Source organism: Bufo gargarizans, chromosome 7 (assembly GCF_014858855.1).
Source record: "Bufo gargarizans isolate SCDJY-AF-19 chromosome 7, ASM1485885v1, whole genome shotgun sequence".
In the NCBI taxonomy this organism is placed as follows: Eukaryota; Metazoa; Chordata; class Amphibia; order Anura; family Bufonidae; genus Bufo; species Bufo gargarizans.
Window position 1 is genome coordinate 94,802,751 of NC_058086.1, and position 19,873 is coordinate 94,822,623.

At 47.3% G+C, this 19,873-nt stretch overlaps 1 protein-coding gene across 2 annotated transcripts in view; it reads right to left on the bottom strand.

Annotated features, from left to right (window-relative positions):
• Positions 1 to 15,509, bottom strand: part of NTMT2 (N-terminal Xaa-Pro-Lys N-methyltransferase 2) — a 404,223-nt gene extending 388,714 nt beyond the window's left edge. Inside the window, exon 1 of one of the 2 annotated variants that reach the window (XM_044302318.1) lies at positions 15,213 to 15,509. In XM_044302318.1, the coding sequence (XP_044158253.1) occupies positions 15,213 to 15,366 (154 nt within the window). In that variant the 5' untranslated portion in view covers positions 15,367 to 15,509. The remainder of the gene's footprint in view (positions 1 to 15,212) is intronic. The other variant, XM_044302319.1, reaches the window with a different exon arrangement.
• Positions 15,510 to 19,873: the final 4,364 nt, after the last annotated feature.

A 19,873-nucleotide genomic window follows, 5' to 3' on the forward strand; every position in this document is an offset into this window, starting at 1 on the left:
CCAGACCACCCCCCCATCACCCCAATTAACCCCTTGATCACCCCTGTCAATCACTAGTGAAAGGGAAAAAAGTGATCAGTATTGACTGTTAGGTTTAGGTTAGTTTAGGCCCCTTTGGTAGGTATTTAGCTTCAGTTAGCGCCCAGCCCACCGCACAGCAGTCATTGATTCGCTGATTAGCGTATCGCTAGTCAGCATTGGTACAAACCGGATTCCAAAAAAGTTGGGACACTAAACAAATTGTGAATAAAAAACGAATGCAATGATGTGGAGATGGCAAATGTCAATATTTTATTTGTAATAGAACGTAGATGACAGATCAAACGTTTAATCCGAGTAAATGTATCATTTTAAAGGTAAAATATGTTGATTCAAATTTTCACAGTGTCAACAAATCCCCAAAAAGTTGCGACAAGTGGCAATAAGAGGCTGGAAAAAGTAAAGTTGAGCATAACGAAGAGCTGGAAGACCAATTAACACTAATTAGGTCAATTGGCAACATGATTGGGTATAAAAAGAGCGTCAAAGAGTGCCAGTGTCTCTCAGAAGCCAAGATGGGTAGAGGATCACCAATTCCCACAATGTTGCGCAGAAAGATAGTGGAGCAATATCAGAAAGGTGTTACCCAGCGAAAAATTGCAAAGACTTTGCATCTATCATCATCAACTATGCATGACATCATCCGAAGATTCAGAGAATCTGGAACAATCTCTGTGCATAAGGGTCAAGGCCGTAAAACCATACTGGATGCCCGTGATCTTCGGGCCCTTAAACGACACTGCACCTCAAACAGGAATGCTACTGTAAAGGAAATCACAGAATGGGCTCAGGAATACTTCCAGAAACCATTGTCAGTGAACACAATCCACCGTGCCATCCGCCGTTGCCAGCTGAAACTCTACAGTGCAAAGAAGAAGCCATTTCTAAGCAAGATCCACAAGCTCAGGCGTTTTCACTGGGCCAGGGATCATTTAAAATGGAGAGTGGCAAAATGGAAGACTGTTCTGTGGTCAGACGAGTCACGATTCAAAGTTCTTTTTGGAAATCTGGGACGCCATGTCATCCGGACCAAAGAGGACAAGGACAACTCAAGTTGTTATCAACTCTCAGTTCAGAAGCCTGCATCTCTGATGGTATGGGGTTGCATGAGTGCGTGTGGCATGGGCAGCTTGCATGTCTGGAAAGGCACCATCAATGCAGAAAAATATATTCAGGTTCTAGAACAACATATGCTCCCATCCAGACGTCATCTCTTTCAGGGAAGACCCTGCATTTTTCAACAAGATAATGCCAGACCACATTCTGCATCAATCACAACATCATGGCTGTGTAGGCGAAGGATCCGGGTAATGAAATGGCCAGTCTGCATTCCAGATCTTTCACCTACAGAGAACATTTGGCGCATCATAAAGAGGAAGGTGCAACAAAGTAGGCCCAAGACGATTGAACAGTTAGAGGCCTGTATTAGACAAGAATGGGAGAGCATTCCTATTTCTAAACTTGAGAAACTGGTCTCCTCGGTCCCCAGACGTCTGTTGAGTGTTGTAAGAAGAAGGGGAGATGCCACACAGTGGTGAAAATGGCCTTGTCCCAACTTTTTGGGGATTTGTTGACACCATGAAATTCTGATTCAACATATTTTTCCCTTAAAATGGTACATTTTCTCAGTTTAAACTTTTGTTCCATGATTTATGTTCTATTCTGAATAAAATATTAGAAGTTGGCCCCTCTACATCATTGCATTCAGTTTTTATTCACAATTTGAATAGTGTCCCAACTTTTTTGGAATCCGGTTTGTACTTTATAGTATCTGTAAGTGATCAGAACTGATCACAGTCAGATCTATAATAGTATTAGTGTCACCTTAGCTCGTCCTCCAGCCAAAACGCAGTGTTTGCCCGATCAGGTTCACCCACGTCCGCCCCGCCACAGTGAAAATTATTTTTTTCTTTTTTATCACTGCACAATCACTACACAAGCGCTGCGGCAATAAAAAAAATCAGTTTTGATATTTTTATCAATCACATCTTCCTGTACTTCGCTAGCCTCCCATTTGTAAGACAGGCTTGCTTTTTTTTCTTGGGTAGTCTCAGGAAATATCCCCTAAATTTAGTTGACCAAGTGGCAAGGAAGGGGTATTCTTCTGAAGAGGCCTACAGGCTTCTGACCCAGTCGGAAAAAAAATCTCATTACCCGTATGCTCAATATAAGGAGAATAGCAGAAACTCCTAATGCTGGCCATACATGTAATGATTGCGGAGACCATCAAATGCCAGGGCAGTACAAACACCCCACAAATGACCCTATTTTGGAAAGAAGACACCCCAAGGTATTCGCTGAGGGGCATATTGAGTCCATGAAAGATTGAACTTTTTGTCACAAGTTATTGGAAAGGGAAACTTTGTGAGAAAAAAAAACGAAAAAAATCAATTTCCGCTAACTTGTGCCAAAAAAAACAACTTCTATGAACTCGCCATGCCCCTCACGGAATACCTTGGGGTGTCTTCTTTCCAAAATGGGGTATTTATACTGCCCATGCAATTTAGGGGCCCTAAAGCGTGAGAAGAAGTCTGGAATCCAAATGCCTAAAAATGCCCTCCTAAAAGGTACTCATTGGAATTTGGGCCCCTTTGGGCTGCAAAAAAAGTGTCACACATGCAGTATCGTCATACTCAGGAGAAGTAGGGCAATGTGGTTTGGGGTGTATTTTTACATTTACCCATGCTGGGTGAGAGAAATTTCTCTGTAAATTGACAACTTTGTATAAAAAAATGGGAAAAGTTGTCATTTACAGAGATATTTCTCACACACAGTATGGGTATATGTAAAAATACACCCCAAAACACATTTCCCTACTTCTCCTGAGTATGGTGATACCACATGAGTGACACTTTTTTGCAGCCTAGGTGCGCAAAGGGGCCCAAATTCCAATGAGTACCTTTTAGGATTTCACAGGACATTTTTAAGCATTTGGATTCCAAACTACTTCTCACGCATTAGGGCCCCTACAATGCAAGGGCAGTATAAATACCCCACATGTGACCACATTTTAGAAAGAAGACACCCCAAGGTATTCCGTGAAGGGTATAGTGAGTTCATGTAAAATTTTATTTTTTGTCACAAGTTAGTGGAATATGAGACTTTGTAAGAAAAAAAAAAAATTCAATTTCCGCTAACTTGTGATAAAAAATCTAAAACTTCCATGAACTCACTATGCCCATCAGCGAATACCTTAGGGTGTCTACTTTCCGAAATGGGCTAATTTGTGTGGTGTTTCTACTGTCTGGGCATTGTAGAACCTAATTTTTTTGCACCATAGTTTGTAAATGCTATAACTTAACAGAAAGTGAAAAATGGAATTTTTTGGCAAAACTTTAGGTAATTTTTGATTAATTAAAAAAAAAAGTAAAAATGTCAGCAGCAATGAAATACCACCAAATGAAAGCTCTATTAGTGAGAAGAAAAGGAGGTAAAATTCATTTGGGTGGTAAGTTGTATGACCAAGCAATAAACCATGAAAGTAGTGTAATGCAGAATTGTAAAAAGTGGTCTGGTCATTAAGGGGGTTTAAGCTAGGGGGGCTGAGGTGGTTAAAGGAAAGTGTCTAAAACCTGTTTTAGGTGGGACTCTGGGGATTTCATGTAGATCAGTAGATTGTCTGCAAAACAGGATAGTTTTATCTACTTCCTCCCTACTGGAATCCCATCATATATATTTGTCTGTATTCAAATTTGGACCAGGGGTTCCACAGCCAAATTGAACAAAAGGAGAGATAGAAAAAGAAACTAGACAAGAATGCCTGCTAAGTTCTATAGTGTTTGATAAAAAGCCTGGTATATATACTTGTCACGGCTGAGGATGGGGAAAGCCCTCAGCCATGCGATGACATCAAACAAGAGTTATGACCACAAGGGCGGCTCTCACTGGAGAGATGGTGAATAACCAGGAGGATTTCTCCAGCAAACCATGGCTGAAGAACCCCTCAGCTTCAGGTCTCCACAGAGGCTTTATAGCCCAAAGTGGCCACACCCACACAGACACACTGTGGGAAGGTAGTTAACCCTTCCATCACCAAACAGGGTAGTAAAGCCACAAAGGGGAAGTGCACAAACAACTATCACACTGCAGCTGTTACCGGCGACAACGACATGCGTGGCAACCGTGTCCTGGGAGCCGGCCAGAAGGCCGAGACACTGCCAACACATGTAAACAATACAACACGTTGCCACGGGCAGCCACAGGCAAAGGGAAGCGTCACAATGCACACATACTTAAACCCCGTGCACACCAGACATAGAAAGTGCATACAAACACACATAACCAAAGGCAACCGCACGCATACCTGTTGTCCGCGGCAACCGCACTTGAGGCAAACACCCTTACCGTGGGCAACTGCATGCAGCTCCCAAGGAGTCACGACCATAAACATGGGCATGACACTCCCACCCCTCAAAGCCCCCCCACCAAAAAAAAAAAGAGGGGAAACTAAAGCGGAACTCAAAAAGGGATGGGAGAAGGAAAAAAATGGGGGAATCAGCGCCGGTACATGCGAGTCTCCCCAGGACTGCTTCCGGACCCTGGAGCAACACATAGGAACCAGGATCCGACTGCCAGCTGTCATGGAACCATGAACCAGACGTACAACAAGAGATGAGTGGAAATAAGAAGGCTTTATTGAAAATAAAGCTGTAAGGCAAAAGTCCAAACGGATGGCTAAACCGAAGCAGGGTCTTGCGAAACCAGAGATCAGGAACCAGAAGGGTAGTCAGATGAAGCCAGGATCAGGAACCAACAGGGTAGTCAGACGAAGCCAGGATCAGGAATCAGCAGGGTAGTCAGACGAAGCCAGGATCAGGAACCAGAAGCAGCAGCAGTCTTAGAAGCATGTGAGCACAGGAGGACCAAGCAGGGAACTGAAGCCACAGACCTCCTATATATATGAGCTAGGCATCCAGCTCCTCCCAGTGGGAAGGAGGAGCCGCAGGGTGGGAGGCTACAAGAAACCCAGAAACCAAGATGGCCGCCAGCACATGTCAAACGAAGGAGAACAGCAAGGAGGTAAGACCATGACAGTACCTCCCCCTCAAGGGCCCCTCCTCCGCGGAGTAAGGAACGGTTTCTGAGGGAAGCGTGCGTGGAAGGCTCGGAGCAAGGCAGGAGCATGGACATCTGCGGAGGGAACCCAGGAACGCTCCTCTGGACCATAACCACGCCAATGGACCAAAAACTGCACCCGGCCGCGGACCAGGCGTGAGTTCAGGATATTGCTCACCTCATACTCCTCACGATTACCCACTTGGACCGGACGAGGCCGAGGAATCGAGGAAGTGAAACGATTACACACCAGTGGCTTCAAGAGGGAGACATGAAACACGTTGGAGATCCGCATGCCAGGAGGAAGCTCAAGGGCATAGGCTACCGGGTTTACCCTGCGAAGCACTCGGAAGGGACCAACAAAGCGAGGCGCCAGCTTGGGAGTGGGCACTCGAAGGTTGAGGTTGCGGGTGGACAACCATACGCGGTCTCCGACCTGGTAGGAAGGAGCGGGCGCTCGTCTGCGATCAGCCTGGAGTCTCTGGCGCTGCGCAGAGACCTCAAGGGACCTCTGGATCTGTACCCAAGAAGCACGTAGGACGGAAAGGTGATCCTCCACAGCCGGAATATCCTGGGGAGAGAATACCTCCGGTAACACGGCAGGTTGGAACCCATAATTGGCCATGAAGGGAGACGTCCCAGAGGAAGAGTTCACCGCCGTGTTCCTGGCAAACTCAGCCCAAGGCAGGAGGTCAACCCAATTGTCTTGGTGATCGGAGACATAGCAACGAAGGAATTGCTCCAAGGCCTGATTGGATCGTTCTGCGGCCCCATTGGACTGAGGGTGGTAGGCCGATGAGAAAGAGAGATGAATCCCCAACTGGGAGCAAAAGGCGCGCCAGAACCTGGACACAAACTGACTCCCCCAATCCGACACAATCTCCTTGGGCAAACCGTGCAACCGGAAGACCTCCCTGGCAAAAATCGAGGCCAACTCTTGTGCAGAGGGTAACTTCTTGAGAGGTACACAGTGGCACATTTTGGAAAACCGATCCACTATCATGAGAATGACCGTATGGCCTCGGGATGCAGGGAGGTCCACAATGAAATCCATCCCCAGGTGTGACCATGGACGCTCCCCGGTGGCTATGGGTTGCAAAAGGCCCAACGGAAGGTGCCGAGGGGACTTACTCTGGGCACAAACGGAGCATGCCGCTACATATGCGGCGATGTCGGAACGTAGAGAAGGCCACCAGAACAGACGTGAAACAGCCCAGGACAGCTGATTCTTTCCAGGATGCCCCATGGCCTTGGAGTTATGGTAGGTTCGCAACAACCGAGTGCGCAACTCCTCAGGCACAAAACACCTGCCGTTGGGTCTCCCAGAGGGAGCACCAGATTGAGCCGCCAAAATCTGCTCACCCAGGGGAGAGGTCAGGCTGGTGCGAATGGCGGCCAGGATCTGATTCGGAGGTATGACCGAAGTCGGAATCGACTCCTCCCCGGACAGCTCGGAGTACTGCCGTGATAAAGCATCCGCTCTGATGTTCTTGGAACCGGGTAGGTAGGAGACCACGTAATTAAAACGTGACAAGAACAGAGCCCATCTGGCCTGACGTGGTGTCAATCTCTTGGCCTCAGAGAGGTAGGTCAGATTCTTGTGGTCCGTCAGGATGAGAACCGGAACCACCGAGCCCTCGAGCAAGTGCCTCCATTCTTTAAGGGCCTGCACGATGGCCAATAACTCCCTGTCACCAATCTGATAGTTGCACTCCGCGGAAGACAGTTTCCGGGAGTAAAACCCACAAGGAAGCAGAGGACCCTCTGGTGTTCTACGCTGAGACAGGAGGGCGCCTACTCCCGTCTCAGACGTGTCCACCTCGAGGACAAACGGCAACCCAGGGTTGGGATGCGACAGAATCAGAGCCGACACAAAGGCGGACTTTAGAGCCTCAAAAGCTCGGATGGCCTCGGGCGGCCAGACCTGGGGATTACTGCCCTTCCTGGTCAGATCCGTGAGAGGCTTGGCTAGCATGGAAAAGTCCCTGATGAACTTCCGATAATAATTGGCGAAGCCCAAAAAGCGCTGCAGGGCACGAAGACCACTGGGCTGGGGCCACTGTAAGACAGCCGAAACCTTCTCAGGATCCATGGAGAACCCCTCAGCGGAAATGATGTAACCTAAGAAGGTTACCTGGGATCGGTGAAATTCGCATTTCTCAAGCTTACCGAACAGCTTGTTCTCTCGTAACCGTTGCAACACTCGTCTGACATCCAGAATGTGGGCCTCCATGGATTCAGAATATACCAAGATGTCATCCAAATAGACCACCACACACTGCTGCAACAGGTCACGGAAAACATCGTTGATAAATTCCTGGAAGACTGCGGGCGCATTGCACAACCCAAAAGGCATAACCAAGGATTCATAATGACCGGTCCTGGTGTTAAACGCGGTCTTCCACTCATCGCCCGCCTTGATCCTTACCAGGTTATATGCCGCCCTCAGGTCGAGTTTGGTAAAGACCGTGGCCCCTTTGAGGCGATCGAACAGCTCGGAAATCAAGGGTATCGGGTAAGCGTTCTTGATCGTGATGCGATTGAGACCCCTGTAATCGATGCAAGGCCTCAACTCACCGCCCTTCTTTTTCACAAAGAAAAATCCAGCCCCTGCCGGGGACGAGGATTTGCGAATGTGTCCGCGTGAAAGCGCCTCCCTCACGTACTCCTCCATGGCCTCATTCTCCGCTACCGACAGTGGATAGACTTTGCCACGAGGAGGAACGGCACCAGATTGTAACTCTATGGCACAATCGTATGGGCGGTGCGGAGGTAGGGCAACCGCACGCACCTTATCGAATACATCCCGGTACTCCTCGTATTCAGGAGGCAACAGAGAGTCCGAGGAAGTACACAGCAACTTGACAGGCCCATGGATGCAACTAGCCCCACACTGCGGTGACCACGAGAGGATCTCGGCCGATTTCCAATCGAAAGTCGGATTATGCTTCTGGAGCCAGGGGTACCCCAAGACCACCGAGTAGTGTGGAGACGAAATAACCTGGAGACAGACCGACTCTCTGTGAACGGAACCAATGGCCATCCCCACTGGAAGGGTCTCATGAGTCACGTGTGGCGGCAGAAGGGGTCTGCCGTCTATCGCCTCAAGAGCCAGTGGGGAACCTCGAGGCTGCAGAGGAATGGAATTGGCGGCAGCGAACACACTATCAATGAACAAACCACCAGCACCAGAGTCCACCAACGCCTGGGTCGTCACCGAGCCCCCGACCCAGGAGAGGACAACAGTAATCAGTGGTTTGTCAACACGGGAAACCGGGGACGAGGAGACTCCACCCAAGATCTGCCCCCGACAGGATCTCAGGTGCGAGCGTTTCCCGGACGGTTCGGGCATGCCAACCGAAAATGCCCACCGAGACCACAGTACATGCATCGGCCCTCGCGTCTCCGGAGTACCCTCTCCCCCTCGGACAGGCGAGCAAACCCCAGCTGCATGGGTTCACCCCCAGACAAGTCATCCCCAGGAGGCGTGGGAGGAGAGGGAGGCACGGGTGGGACAGCAAACGTAGGCGCCAATCTGTTAGAAGGCCTCCGCAGGCTCTCCTGAAAGGAAGGTCTCTCCCTGAGTCTGGTGTCAATCAAAATCAGGAAAGAAATAAGAGACTCGAGCTCCACAGGTAGGTCCTTAGCTGCAACCTCATCCTTCAAGGCATCCGAGAGACCATGAGAGAAAGCAGCGACCAGAGCCTCATTATTCCAGCCCACCTCTGCTGCCAGGGTACGAAACTCAATGGCGTATTCAGCTACGGATCGTGAACCCTGTCTGATGGACATAAGGAGCTTCGCAGCAGAGGCAGCACGAGCCGGCACATCGAATACCTTCCGAAGAGAAGCAACAAAACCGGAAAACTCGGCAACCACCGGATTGTTGTTCTCCCATAAAGGGCTGGTCCAGGCCAAGGCCTTGTCCGAGAGCAGCGAGATCAAGAAGCCCACCTTTGATCTCTCAGTAGGAAAGGCATGTGGCAGCAACTCGAAGTAAATGCCCACCTGGTTAAGGAAACCTCGGCACTGAGTTGGCTCTCCCCCAAAGCGCTGTGGAAGGGGGGCAGAACCGGTCATACCCCGAAACACCGCAGGCGCAGCAACAGGTGTCGGGGTAGACTCTGGCGCAACAACCGGAGCGGCAGTAGGAGCGGGCCCAGGAGCGACAACCGACCCATCTGGAAACGGAAGCTAAATGAGCCGTGCGTTCAAGCAGGGTTTGCAACGCCACAGCGAACCGACCCAACAGGTGATCCTGCTGATCAAGTCTGGCAACCAGCGTAGGTAGCGAGGATGGCCCTGTACCGTCAGAATTCATGGCTTGGTCCTAATGTCATGGAACCATGAACCAGACGTACAACAAGAGATGAGTGGAAATAAGAAGGCTTTATTGAAAATAAAGCTGTAAGGCAAAAGTCCAAACGGATGGCTAAACCGAAGCAGGGTCTTGCGAAACCAGAGATCAGGAACCAGAAGGGTAGTCAGATGAAGCCAGGATCAGGAACCAACAGGGTAGTCAGACGAAGCCAGGATCAGGAATCAGCAGGGTAGTCAGACGAAGCCAGGATCAGGAACCAGAAGCAGCAGCAGTCTTAGAAGCATGTGAGCACAGGAGGACCAAGCAGGGAACTGAAGCCACAGACCTCCTATATATATGAGCTAGGCATCCAGCTCCTCCCAGTGGGAAGGAGGAGCCGCAGGGTGGGAGGCTACAAGAAACCCAGAAACCAAGATGGCCGCCAGCACATGTCAAACGAAGGAGAACAGCAAGGAGGTAAGACCATGACACCAGCCTCTGGAGCAACACACAGGAACCAGAGACCAGCAAAGAAACAGCCCGGGGAGACCGCACTGACGCTGCGTCCACTCTCTACTAACGTTCCCACTCCAGTCGCTGCCAACAGACATCCCTAACCAGCACACAGCCGGAACACAAACGGAATGCTGCCAGCAAACGACCAGAGATAGGAACATAGAGAGGGACGAGGGATCACCAACACAGACACGGAAGGTAAGGTGGCTGGGAATAAGCCACCAACCGCACCATAAGCGGTGATTCCCAAACGCTCTCCCTCCGGAGAACACGCATGCACCCCACAAACCTATGACTATGCATGCTGCACCCTCTTCCGAAGGTCACACCACGTGAGGAGCCATTGTGGTCATACTGTCACGGCTGAGGATGGGGAAAACCCTCAGCCGTGCGATGACAGAAGATGGTGGTCGCTGCTCGACCAGGACGACAGAATTATGGAGCAGGTCACCTCCTAATCGCATCCTTTATCTGACCCTTACTCCTAGCTGCATGAGCCGACCCTGATGGTAGGAGGGCTCATGCTCCGGAACCTTGAAGTCCCTGCTAGCCCTCAGGGTGGCCCTAAACTAGGAGCAGGGTAAGACAACCTGTTCCTTCTGGATACAGAGGAACAGGAGTTTCTCTGGCCAAGTTGCAAGGAAGGGGGAACATATACAACTTATGGTACATGCCACAAACACAACATTCACCTGCCACAGACACTAAGCCTGGAACCCATGTGCAAGTGCTGCTATCCACTACAAAAAGACACAGCACACGACACGCATCACACAGGACCAGAAGGTGCAATAAACAAGCATACCACAGACACATCTTCATAACATCAAACAAGAGTTATGACCACAAGGGTGGCCCTCACTGGAGAGATGATGAATAACCAGGAGGATGTCTCCAGCAAACCATGGCTGAAGAACCCCTCAGCTTCAGGTCTCCACAGAGGCTTTATAGCCCAAAGTGGCCACACCCACACAGACACACCGTGGGAAGGTAGTTAACCCTTCCATCACCAAACAGGGTAGTGAAGCCACTTAAAGGGGAAGTGCCGAAACAACTATCACACTGCAGCTGTTACTGGCGACAACGACATGCGTGGCAACCGTGTCCTGGGAGCTGGCCAGAAGGCCGAGACACTGCCAACACATGTAAGCAATGCAACACGTTGCCAAGGGCAGCCACAGGCAAAGGGAAGTGTCACAGTGCATACATACGTAAACCCTGTGCACACCAGACATAGAAAGTGCATACAAACACACACACATAACCAAAGGCAACCGCACGCATACTTGTTGTCCGCGGCAACCGCACTTGAGTCAAACAACTAAGTGCCCCCAGCTGCGGTTGACACAACACCCAGACCGCGGGCAACTGCATGGGGCTCCCAAGAAGTCACGACCATGAACATGGGCGTGACAATACTCTTGCTTGAGGGTCTGCATATATTGCCCTCAAGTAATTTTGAAAGTCACCTGTAAAATCTATCCTGTCTAATACTTCCTCTAGCCAGGCCCAATTAACGTTATCAAATGCCTTCTCGGCAGCGACAGCCAGACGAGCCGGGTTGGTTTTGTGATTTGCCCCCCTCTGTACATCCAATGCTATTAACACCTTTCTGATGTTTGTGACCGCTGATTGGCCTTTAATAAAACCTACTTGATGGGTCCCTATCAGATCTGGTTGGAATAAAGCCAGCCTATTGGCCAGTATTTTCGATAATTATTTTACATCTTGATTTATAAGGGAAATTGGCCTATATGATCCTGGTTGGGTCTTTTCCCTGTTTTGGAAGTAGTTTAATATAGGTCATTTTACCTGACGTTGGTATATCTTTACCCTTCAGAATTGAGTTAAATAACCCTGTGAGGGTTTGCGAGATTTCATCTGCTAAAGCCCTGTAAAATTCTGCTGAAAATCCATCTGGCCCAGGCGCTTTTCCATTTGATAAAGTCTTAATTGTTATCTTCAGTTCCTCCTCTGTTATCTCCCTATTAATAGAGGATAGTGCCTCCGCTGATTATCTAGGCAGACAAATCTTCCCAAGAAGTCCCCGGGCTCTCCCCTTATCATATGGGTCTTGGGCGTATAAGGATTGAAAATAACTTCCTAATATCTCAATTATTTCTTTGGGATGAGTGTGAAGCATACCAGCTCTATCCTTAATAGGGTGTAAATGGACTGATAATTCTTCAGTAGGGATGACCAAACCCGGAGCAGAATGCATTACGGTGTCCGGGTGTCCTTTTAATCTGTGGGCACTTGGAAGCCATCACAGTCATGCCTAGTATTGGCATGGCTGTGATTGGCCTGAGCAGCACGTTACCCTGCATGCATAAATGCCAGATCCCATGTTGCGCCACCATTCTACTCTAACTGGTGTAGGGACAGGACGCTGCTGCAGTGAGGCTGTTTTAATGTGGCTGTTTAGTCTGTGTGTGACCTGTAGGCATTTTTGAATAGTGTAATACACCTCCTTTGCACCAGTGACACAGAAATACAATATTTAATCTGGCTGTTAATTCTGTGTGTGACCTATAGCCATTTTTGGGGGTTTACCGTCTTTGCATTCGGCACACAGAAATAGAATAATCAGTCTGTTAATTGTATCAGTGACATAATGCCATAATGCCTCCTTTGCATCCATCACTCTGCAATAGAATAGTTAATCTGTCTGTTAATTCTGTGGGGTAACATAAAGCCATTTGGGGGGGGGGGGGGGATACACCTCCATTGCATCTGTGACACAGAAATACAGTACTTAATCTGGCTGTTAATTCTGTAGGTGACCTATAGTCATACACCTCATTTGCACTCGTGACACAGATATACAATTATTCATCTGTCAGACAATTTTGTGGGTGACAGTAAAAAAATAAAAAGAGCATTAAATATGGGACGTGGACGTGGGGCTGCTGGTGTTGGTGGCGGTGGAGCTTCTGCTGTAGGGAGAGGACGTTGTTGATCTGTGCCAGCTACGCGCCCAAATGAAACACCTTCCTCTGGTGCACTCAGGCAACACAACATTCAGCATCATTTTGTAGACACGAATACCCTCAATGGTGAGGCCAGAACAATTAGAGACGGTAGTAGATTGGATGGATAACAGTGTCTCCAGTTCCTGCACATTGTCTTCCACCCGGTCCCTTGCTGAAAGCGCAGAGTTGGCACTGGCTTCCTACGGGTATCTGTCTTTCACCTCAACCCCTTGCATATCAGCCAAGCAGTCTGAGCCCCCAGTCATGCAGCAGTCATTTATGCTTTTTGATGGCTCTGCTGAGGACGTGGGAGGACCACTCTATACTCTAAGGGATAGAGTAGAGAAATATACTGGCCATACCCAGCCATTGTTATGCGCAGTTTGTGCATTCTGTTTGCCATTTCCCAAATTTTAAACCAAAAAAAAAAAAAAAAGGGTTGGCTACCTCCTCCTCTTCTACCCACACCACCATCACCTATACTGACCGCACCCCAAAAAATGGCTAAAAGGTCACACACATAATAAAAAATACAAAAATAAAAGCACAGAAAACAGTGTTGGCTTCCTCCTCCACCATGCCAACAGCATCCTCAACTTCCTACTCCATTTGTACCTCCGCCTCCTGGTTCAAGATTTTTTATTTTTTTTTCTATTTTATGTCATTTTAGGTCATTTTCCTATCCACATTTGATTGCAGGGCAATTGTCTAGCTCTTACCTCCATTTTGCTTCCTTTTGCAGCCCTTTAACCCTTAAAGGGAGTCTGTCACCAGCATTTCACTTTTTTAACTCTTCCCACAGCTCCCTAGCATGCTTACAGTTAACGATCTTTATAAGATATGCAAATGAGGGGCTCACAAGTGCCCAGGGGCGGCGTTACTTTCTTAGGTGCCCTGCTTGCTCACCCTTTTCATTGTGTCCCCCCGCCCCTTCCTACCCTCTGCCCGCCCAGCCTTTCCCTCTGACCGCCTTTCTCATAGCTTGTTATTTCGCCGATATCCCGTGCCTGCGCACTCATTCCTTTGGCCGGAGCATGCGCACTGCGATGCCCATTCCTTGTACGGCATCACAGTAATTAATGCGCATGCGCCGATGGACCGCCTCCTTTGTTGGGTTTTCGCATTGTTAGCCGGCGCATGCGCAATAGTACAAGGAATGGGCATCACAGTGCGCATGCGCCGGCCGACGGGCGGAGTACGTGTGCGCGGGATCTCAGCGGAATAACAAGCTATGAGAAAGGCGGTCAGAGGGAAAGGATGGGCGGGCGAAGGGTAGGAAGGGGCGGGGGGACGCAATGAAAAGGCTGAGCAAGCAGGGCACCTAAGAGAGTAACGCCGCCCCTGGGCACTTGCGAGCCCTCATTTGCATATCTTATAAAGATCGTTTTTGATGGATTTATAAGAGCAGGAAAGATGTCAGAGGTAACGTTTTGATTAACTGTAGGCATGCTAGAGAGCAGTGGGAAAGGTTAAATAAGTGAAATGCTGGTGACAGACTCCCTTTAATATGACTATTTTACAGCCATTTTCTTGCACCAAAGTTTGGGTCTCTATTTACTTCAATGGGGTTCAAGGTCAAGTTTGTGTCAAATTCAGGTATCCGAACTGAACTTTGAAACAACGTTTGGCAGAACCCATCGAATCTGACCATTCACAGGTTCACTCATCCCTATTGCAAACTCTCGTTTATCTGTTGATTGTATCATTTGACCTTCACTTAAAATCATCTTTTCTGGGCAGCACATTGTTCTAAACAGTGACCTGCTGCTAAGAAACAATGAATCTCTCTGGTGTATGCAATTTCTTGTCCCCAGTGGAGAGGATTACTGTATGTACAGTAAGTGCAGCTTCACCTCCTCCGATCAGGCAATTATCAGGGATTTTTGATTCTTTCCTAATCAATGTCTAAAGAATTGTCATGTGTAACCATTATACTTCTTCCTGCTAGTTCCACTTCTGGTTGTCTGAAACAACTGCATCCAAAAAACTGCCAAAAACTGTGTGTAACATCAAACTAAAGTAGTAAATTGGTGCCCTACACATAAAAATACATTAATACATTTAGCCTAATCCTATAAATACCCACATTTAGGCTCATTGCTAACTAGTCAGAAACATATATTTGATGAATATATACTACATTAGTTTGTGTGATGCTATAATTTACGTTTAGATAGTGTAGCTAACAGTACAGTAAAGTGTTGGATGTTTGTTTAAACAATATGGCATAGAATATGGAATAGAATTTGGGAGCCCCAATACTTCAGCCAGCACAATGGGATGTTCTCATGGAAAGGTTCTTAGTAAAATGTACAACATATTTTACTTACCAAGAGGATATTTCTCTAACAAGTAGAGGTAGCTCTCAAAAAAATCAAATCGTATTGCCTTGTGAAGAACAAATGACATACTGTGTCTGCAAAGTTCTTCATCTGTAGTTTGCCAGCGTGATTTAAAGGCGAGATGAGCTCCCAGGAACTCCATGTTTGTTTACTCCTTTGTTAACGTCAAGATACAATGATTTACAGACATCCAGACCCCCACGTTTTCATTGTATTCCAGAATATGGAAGTATAAGAAGCTTCTAGCATTAGCAGTAAGAACGTTGTGAGCCCACAACAGGTGCTGTTGGGAAATGATGGTAAACCTTAGCTGAGAACTAACTGCTCTGTAAGTGTAAAATGATATGATCCCTGAATAAGCTCAATCTGATTCAAAAAGGACACTATTTATGGAGACAGAAGCCCTATTGGAAATGTTATGTGGTCATCTGTTAAATCTTCAAAAAAAAAAAACATAATAAAAGAAACATGTCAATGACAAAAAAAAAATTAATAAAGTGATACCTGCAGTTAGGTAATGTAAGTACTAGTGTAGAATAATGTTTCTCATAATAGAGTTTTATGAAAAGATGGTCCAGAATTGTTATTGCATCTTGAATGCAAGCAGTTACTAAAGGGGCTTTCTGAATGTATGCTGCTTTCTGAATCTGTCACATGACTTGCCTCTCCAGAAAATCTTCACTTCGGCCAATGTCACATCAATCCTTCTTACTGTTGAAACCTCCTGTCCCTGGAATGCATGGCAAATAATTTCCAGACCCAGCATAGGGGTGGTGCAGTGGACGATGCTCTAATCCTATGGATGTAATCCTCCCTAATCTATTGACATATGTTCTGATGCAGTGAGTCTACCCTGCGTATTCACAGATAAATGTGGGAGGATTCCATTCATAGAATTCCACAGCATTTAACAGCAATAACTAGGGATGAGCGAACTCGAACTGTATAGTTCGGGTTCGTACCGAATTTTGGGGTGTCCGTGACACGGACCCGAACCCGGGCATTTTCGTAAAAGTCCGGGCTTGGGTTCGGTGTTCGTCGCTTTCTTGGCACGCGCCAAGAAAGCGACGAACACCGAACCCAAACCCGGACTTTTACGAAAATGTCGCAAACGAAAATTGTGATGCTTTCTTGGCGCTTTTTGAAAGGCTGCAAAGCAGCCAATCAACAAGCGTCATACTACTTGCCCCAAGAGGCCGTCACAGCCATGCCTACTATTGGCATGGCTGTGATTGGCCAGAGCACCATGTGACCCAGCCTCTATTTAAGCTGGAGTCACATAGCGCCGCCCGTCACTCTGCTCTGATTAGCGTAGGGAGAGATTGCGGCTGCGACAGTAGGGCGAGATTAGGCAGATTAACTTCTCCAAAGGACTTGATTAATCGATCGATCTGCAGCTGTGCATCATTGAGCTGCTGAAATTCAATTGCTCACTGTTTTTAGGCTGCCCAGACCGTTTGTCAGTCACTTTTTTCTGGGGTGATCGGCGGCCATTTTGTGTCTTGTGGTGCGCCAGCACAAGCTGCGACCAAGTGCATTTAACCCTCAATGGTGTGGTTGTTTTTTGGCTAAAGCCTACATCAGGGTGAAGCTGTCACGCCAAGTGCATTTAACCAGCAATAGTCTGTTTATTTTTTGGCCATATACTACATCAGGGGCAAGCTGCGCCTGTCACCAAGTGCATTTAACCCTCAATGGTGTGGTTGTTTTTTGGCTAAAGCCTACATCAGGGTGAAGCTGTCACACCAAGTGCATTTAACCAGCAATAGTCTGTTCATTTTTTGGCCATATACTACATCAGGGGCAAGCTGCGCCCGTCACCAAGTGCATTTAACCAGCAATAGTCTGTTCATTTTTTGGCCATATACTACATCAGGGGCAAGCTGCGCCTGTCACCAAGTGCATTTAACCCTCAGTAGTGTGGTTGGTCAAGCTGTCACACCAAGTGCATTTAACCAGCAATAGTCTGTTCATTTTTTGGCCATATACTACATCAGGGGCAAGCTACGCCCGTCACCAAGTGCATTTAACCCTCAGTAGTGTGGTTGGTCAAGCTGTCACACCAAGTGCATTTAACCAGCAATAGTGTGGTTATTTTTTGGCCATATCCCAGTCTAATTCTGTCTCTAAATCCATACCGGTCACCCAGCGCCTAAATACTAGGCCTCAAATTTATATCCTGCTAAATCTGTCGTTACCGCTGTACCGTTGTGGCTGGGCAAGTTATTTAGTGTCCGTCAAAGCACATTTTTTGTTCAGGGTTGAAATACAATTCCCAATTTAGCAATTTCATAATTTAGTGGTTTCTGCTATATCAGAGCTATTTGAAATCTATCCCTAAAAGGGTATATAATATTCAAGGTGCACATAGGGTCATTCAGAATAACTTCACACACACGCTACTGTGCATTTCCAAGTCTAATTCTGTTAGTAAATCCATACCGGTCACCCAGCGCCTAAATACTAGGCCTCAAATTTATATCCCGCTAAATCTGTTGTTACCGCTGTACTGTTGTGGCTGGGCAAGTTGTTTAGTGTCCGTTAAAGCACATTTTTTGTTCAGGGTTGAAATACAATTCCCAATTTAGCAATTTCATAATTTAGTGGTTTCTGCTATATCAGAGCTATTTGAAATCTATCCCTAAAAGGGTATATAATATTCAAGGTGCACATAGGGTCATTCAGAATAACTTCACACACACACTACTGTGCATTTCCAAGTCTAATTCTGTCACCAAATCCATACCGGTCACCCAGCGCCTAAATACTAGGCCTCAAATTTATATCCCGCTAAATCTGTCGTTACCGCTGTCCTGTTGTGGATGGGCAAGTTATTTAGTGTCCACCAAAACACATTTTTTGTTCTGGGTTGAAATACAATTCCCAATTTAGCAATTTCATAATTTAGTGGTTTCTGCTATATCAGAGCTATTTGAAATCTATCCCTAAAAGGGTATATAATATTCAAGGTGCACATAGGGTCATTCAGAATAACTTCACACACACGCTACTGTGCATTTCCAAGTCTAATTCTGTCACTAAATCCATACCGGTCACCCAGCGCCTAACTACTAGGCCTCAAATTTATATCCCGCTAAATCTGTCGTTACCGCTGTCCTGTTGTGGATGGGCAAGTTATTTAGTGTCCGCCAAAGCACATTTTTTGTTCTGGGTTGAAATACAATTCCCAATTTAGCAATTTCATAATTTAGTGGTTTCTGCTATATCAGAGCTATTTGAAATCTATCCCTAAAAGGGTATATAATATTCAAGGTGCACGTAGGGTCATTCAGAATAACTTCACACACACGCTACTGTGCATTTCCAAGTCTAATTCTGTTAGTAAATCCATACCGGTCACCCAGCGCCTAAATACTAGGCCTCAAATTTATATCCCGCTAAATCTGTCGTTACCGCTGTCCTGTTGTGGATGGGCAAGTTATTTAGTGTCCGCCAAAGCACATTTTTTGTTCTGGGTTGAAATACAATTCCCAATTTAGCAATTTCATAATTTAGTGGTTTCTGCTATATCAGAGCTATTTGAAATCTATCCCTAAAAGGGTATATAATATTCAAGGTGCACATAGGGTCATTCAGAATAACTTCACACACACGCTACTGTGCATTTCCAAGTCTAATTCTGTCACTAAATCCATACGGGTCACCCAGCGCCTAAATACTAGGCCTCAAATTTATATCCCGCTGAATTTGAATACAATACATTGGGCCAAATAATATTTTTGTTGTTGTGGTGAACCATAACAATGAGGAAAACATCTAGTAAGGGACGCGGACGTGGACATGGTCGTGGTGGTGTTAGTGGACCCTCTGGTGCTGGGAGAGGACGTGGCCGTTCTGCCACATCCACACGTCCTAGTGTACCAACTACCTCAGGTCCCAGTAGCCGCCAGAATTTACAGCGATATATGGTGGGGCCCAATGCCGTTCTAAGGATGGTAAGGCCTGAGCAGGTACAGGCATTAGTCAATTGGGTGGCCGACAGTGGATCCAGCACGTTCACATTATCTCCCACCCAGTCTTCTGCAGAAAGCGCACAGATGGCGCCTGAAAACCAACCCCATCAGTCTGTCACATCACCCCCATGCATACCAGGGAAACTGTCTCAGCCTCAAGTTATGCAGCAGTCTCTTATGCTGTTTGAAGACTCCGCTGGCAGGGTTTCCCAAGGGCATCCACCTAGCCCTTCCCCAGCGGTGAAAGACATAGAATGCACTGACGCACAACCACTTATGTTTCCTGATGATGAGGACATGGGAATACCACCTCCGCATGTCTCTGATGATGACGAAACACAGGTGCCAACTGCTGCGTCTTTCTGCAGTGTGCAGACTGAACAGGAGGTCAGGGATCAAGACTGGGTGGAAGACGATGCAGGGGACGATGAGGTCCTAGACCCCACATGGAATGAAGGTCGTGCCACTGACTTTCACAGTTCGGAGGAAGAGGCAGTGGTGAGACCGAGCCAACAGCGTAGCAAAAGAGGGAGCAGTGGGCAAAAGCAGAACACCCGCCGCCAAGAGACTCCGCCTGCTACTGACCGCCGCCATCTGGGACCGAGCACCCCAAAGGCAGCTTCAAGGAGTTCCCTGGCATGGCACTTCTTCAAACAATGTGCTGATGACAAGACC